The sequence below is a fragment of the Myotis brandtii genome, unplaced genomic scaffold (genome assembly GCF_000412655.1).
Source record: "Myotis brandtii unplaced genomic scaffold, ASM41265v1 scaffold341, whole genome shotgun sequence".
In the NCBI taxonomy this organism is placed as follows: Eukaryota; Metazoa; Chordata; class Mammalia; order Chiroptera; family Vespertilionidae; genus Myotis; species Myotis brandtii.
This window is the reverse complement of record NW_005363130.1, coordinates 220,904-225,950: the sequence shown is the minus strand read 5'-3', so window position 1 is coordinate 225,950 and position 5,047 is coordinate 220,904. Positions and strand designations below refer to the sequence as shown.

Below are 5,047 nucleotides of genomic sequence, written 5' to 3'. Positions count from 1 at the left end.
CCCCTTCCCCCCAGTGCACAAATTTTTGTGCACCGGGCCTCTAGTAGTCAATAATATTCTAATAACTATGTATGGTGTCAAATTGTGATGATCCCTTAGTAAGTTATGTAATGTCTAATCACTGGAGTATACACCCAAAACTAATATAATAATGCATTTCAACTGTGATTTAAAAATGGTTTTAAAAAATAAAGTAAAACAAAATTAAAAAGTTGATCAAGAAAAAGAAAAAACTATATTTGAGATATTGCTCCCGGGCATATGTCCTCAGTTTAGCTCAAATAAACTCATAAAAATTCTCTATATGTTTGGACATTTCTTGCACTGATACTCTTCTTTTCCCTTAAAAAAAAAAAAATGTCTTGGCCCAAGCATAATCTTCTTTTATTCTTTTGTCAATAGCTCCCCTTCCCCACCCTACTTCCTATAAAAATCTTACACTTCCTTAAAAAAAAAGCTTTCTAAAATGATCACAAACACCTTGATATGCAACAGCTATTTTAATAGTCTTTATAATATTCACAGAATTTATCGTGATGCCTTACACACACTGGGGTTAATAAATGCTTTTGAATTTAAATGAACAATTGTCACCACCATATGTAAATATGTGTACATAAACATATAAAATAAATTTTTCTTTGTTACTTTTTACTTTTAAAATAGTGTAACTACAACATTTAAAACAGGACAAGTAGAATAATACACTGTAATTCCACTTCATGAACACAATTCTTATTTGTATTTTTATTATTAAAAAACAGGCTTGACTACTATAAAAATATCTTTAATTGAAAATTCAGATGAATAGCAAAGCTAATTTTTTTTATAGAATCAGGGTAAACATCAAGGTAGGCTTCAGCTACATTTGCTACAAAAGTGGCCACTAAAATTAAGATTGTAACTTGTTTGTTCTTAGAGGAGGAATGTTATCCTTTACTCATGTATCACCAAAATTGCATATTGTTAGATGCAAAAATATTCAATGTTTATTAAACAGATGAGGGGACAGCAAACTACAGCCCACAGACAAATCACATTTGCCACCAGGTTTTGTATGAGAGCTAAGGGTTTTTACATTTTAAATGTTTGGAATTTTTCCAAAGAGTATTTTATGATCTGTGAAATTTATATGAATTATAAATTCAAGGGTCCATCAATAAAGTTTTATTATAACACAGCCATGCTTGATTCTTACGTGTTGTCTATGCTACTTTCACAATACAATGCAGAGTTGAGTAGGCTTTATGGCCTAAAAAAACAAAATTATTTACTGTCTGGCCCTTTAAAGAAAAAAAAATGCAGGTCTCTAGAATAAAACAGGTATTAGATTTATGTCTCCATTACTAGATTACAAATTCATTGAGGACAAGAGCCATGTTCTTGTTAACTATTATATCTGTAGGTCCTAGGACAGATTGTGAAACAGTGGAAATGCTCAATAAAAAGTTTTTTAAAAAAATATATACATAAAAGAATAAATGAACATTAATTTTTTACTGATTCCCAAATAAAAAGATGTTAAGATTATAAAAGCTGCAAAAATGTGATCTAGAGAGTGATAATGTAAGATTCTTCTTTCCATTTTTTGTCTTTTGCTGTTTTTCCTTAATGAAATAATCCAATTTACTGTCTACATAATGCAGCCTGACAAGTATTGAGTAATAGATTATGGTTCCCAGAGACCTTCAGAAAGGACAGCATAGACCAATTTAGGACATGTTGGTATTAAAAAATCCAGTGATTAATATAATGCTTATATTTAAAAAGAAAAAACAAATTGGGGGCTTTAGGAGGTTTTAAGGATAAACAAAAGGGGCATAGTGTTATGGGAATGGATACTTGAAGGAATAAAACAAAACAAGTTAGCCTGATTGGTATTGCTAAGTAGTTAGAGCATCAGTCCACACATCAAAGGGTCACGGGTTTGATTCCTGGCCAAGGGAATATACCTGGGTTGCAAATCCGGACCTAGTCAGGGCGCATGCAGGAGGCAACCAGTTGATGTGTATCTCTCACATGGATGTTTCTCTTTCTTTCTCTTTCTTTCCCCCTCCCTCCTTTCACTCTCTCTAAAATCAATGGGAAAAATATCTTTGGGTGAGGATTAACACACAAAAAAATGTTTAAAGCTGTTTTATTATAATAGCTCAAAATAAGAAAAAACAAAGGTGTCAGTCAATAGAGTAATGGATGAATAACCCATATAATTGCATACTGGCCAGCAATAAAAAGAAAAAAATTAAAGATACATGCTACAACATGGATGAATCAGAAAGCATTATACTAAGTGTAAAAAGCCTTATACAACAGTGTATACACTATACTGTATGAACTCATTTATATGAAGTTCTAGAAGAGGCAAATCTAACCTATGGATGTTTCAGAAATAAAAATAGTGATTGTATTGAGAGTGAAGGGCAGGAGCATGGATTGACTAGGAGGGTACATGAGGGAACTTCCCAGCATTGAGAAGAAAAATAGGGGGGCAACTCTGGGGACTTACAGCCTAGTTCAGTGTCTAGTTAAACAGTAATCTTACAAGCTGCATTCTAACTGACTTGGGCAGAGCTGCAAAGCCCACCCGAGGGGCCCACCGCAAGAAGAAGATCGAATATATATATATATCCTCCCAACATTGGCAGTTCAGGCTTTGGATGAGAATCCCCTGGACTAGCAGCGCTGCACAAGAAAGGTTTACTCTCCTGATTCCTCTGAGTGCTGACTGATCATCCTCCTGAGCCATTTGAACGGCTGCCACAACAGCATGACAGTGATGTTTCAGTTTGTTACGGATTGGTTGCACAAGTGAACACATTTGTCAGAATTTATCAAAGAGTACATGTAATATTGGTGTTTTTATATGATTTTAAGTTTTACCTCAAAAGAAAAAAGGAGAACTTGAACTCTAGTGTAGGAGCAAACAAACTTTTCTTAAAGGGCCAAATCATTTAGACTTTGTGGACCATATGGTCTCTCCAACTACTCAAATCCAAGTTAGCAGCACAAAAGCAGCCACAGACAATTTGTGAATGAATGGACCTGTTTGTGTAAAACACACACACACACACACACACACACACAAACACAAACTAATAAAAACCAACAACTTTATTTACAGAAACCAGAAAATGCCCCAAGGCCATGGTTTGTTGACTACTGCATTTAGTTAAGGATACCATGCTTTCATTTGGGGTAAAGTGATTCCTGCCATTTTCTTTGAATGCATTGAAAATATGATAGATTGAGGAATAAAGGGATGGGTAGATGAATAGCTATTTGATAAAACAAATATAGTTATTTGAATTGTATTACCTAAGTGGCAAATATATGGTTATTCACAGCAAACTTTTTCAACTTTTGCATATCTTTGAAAATGTTTATAATAAATTGCCAGAGGCAAAAATTAAACAAATAAAAAATAAGTGGACACATACACCTTGCTTATTTCATAATATACAGATTTTAGCTCCAATTTAACAATTGGTCAAAGTAGCAACAGTTTTAATATTACCATTTAAATCTGATTTTAAATACCCATAAGAAAGATGATCTTTAAAAAAAAAAGTATCATTATTGCTGAAAGTATTACAGATGTTCCCTGCCCCTCCCCCCATTGAGCCCCTCCTTCCCACCTCTGCCTTCCCCAGGCCTTCCATAAGAAAAATTATTGTTTAAAAATCAGTAATACATTGTAATCACTCTGCCCTGAGCTTTAGTAGACTTCAAATATTGACAGAGGCATGTTTTTAATGTTCTAATAGATTTTAAAATTTAGCTCTGAAAATTTATCATACATACCCTGATTGAAAATTTACAACAGAGTGAAGATTAGGTAGCATTAATCCCATTTACAGATAAGAAGCCTAGATTTAGAGATGTTACCTACACATGGTCTATCTATCTCCCCATAAATGAAGAGGAAAGAAGGCATTAGACCTCAATTCCAACCCATCAGTATAACAATCACTCTGTTTGGCACTGAGGATACAACTGTAACTAAAAAAGACAAAGTCCATGTTAGCACTTCTACTACTGAAATATTGGCTTTATTTTAATCTCTCAGCCAGGATCTTTCCACACTCTGCTAACAAGCTTCTATGCTAATATACTAATGCCAAAGAGATTCTCTTTTTTAAAAATATATTTTTATTGATTTCAAAGAGGAAGGGAGAGGAAGAGAGAGATAGAAACATCAATGATGAGAGAGAATCATTGATTGGCTGCCTCCTGCATGCTCCCCACTGGGGATCAAGCCTGCAACCTGGGCTTGTGCCCTTGATCGGAATCAAACCTGGGACCTTTCAGTCCACAGGCCGACGCTCTATCCACTAAGCCAAACCAGCTAGGCAGGATTCTTGAAATCAGTCTAGCCAAAAGCAAAACATAAAATTGATGAATTAATTTATGTAGTCTCATGTTTAAATTTCACAATTTCCATAAAGAGTCAAAATACTAGTATATAGAAAATCCTAATTATTATCTAGATACCTTTGAGATCCCATGAACTTAATTATAAGAATCCAATGTGATATTTTAGAATAATAAATATATTGAAAATAGTTACAGTATAAAGAAAATTAAACAGCATAATTATTCATATCTAATCATTAGCCAAGATTCTACTGCCATAATCAAACCCTTGACAAAAAAGAAATGAAAGAAAGAAATAAAGAAATTCCAAGTATTTACCAGATATAACACCATTGTGATCATAAAATGGAGGTGATAGACCAGTCATCCCATTTCTCTTTGTCCAACCAAGTTGCAGACTCTGATCTTGTGTCATATTACAGATCCCATCCTCAAAATCACATCTTTCATAATTTGAGCCTAATGAGAGAAAAAAATAAATTAGCTTTTACAACCCATTTGGCTTCTTAAGAAATAAGAAAATATTAGAAAAAGAAAGCTTAGCAACAAATGACAAGTTTAGATTAGCATAAGGATTATTTCTCATATTTAAGTTTACTTTATTAATGTAAAGCTTTTTTGCATATGACATTCTAATAAATCACCACACACAAAACCCAGTGAAATCAGAATT

General features: G+C 33.5%; 1 protein-coding gene across 1 annotated transcript in view; it reads right to left on the bottom strand.

Annotated features, from left to right (window-relative positions):
* LOC102261090 (MAM and LDL-receptor class A domain-containing protein 1) overlaps window positions 1-5,047 on the bottom strand; it is a gene marked incomplete at its 3' end in the record, with an annotated part of 431,828 nt that overhangs the window by 406,835 nt on the left and 19,946 nt on the right. The window contains exon 3 of the mRNA XM_014543905.1: window positions 4,693-4,833. Coding sequence (XP_014399391.1) covers window positions 4,693-4,833 — 141 coding nt within the window. The remainder of the gene's footprint in view (window positions 1-4,692; window positions 4,834-5,047) is intronic.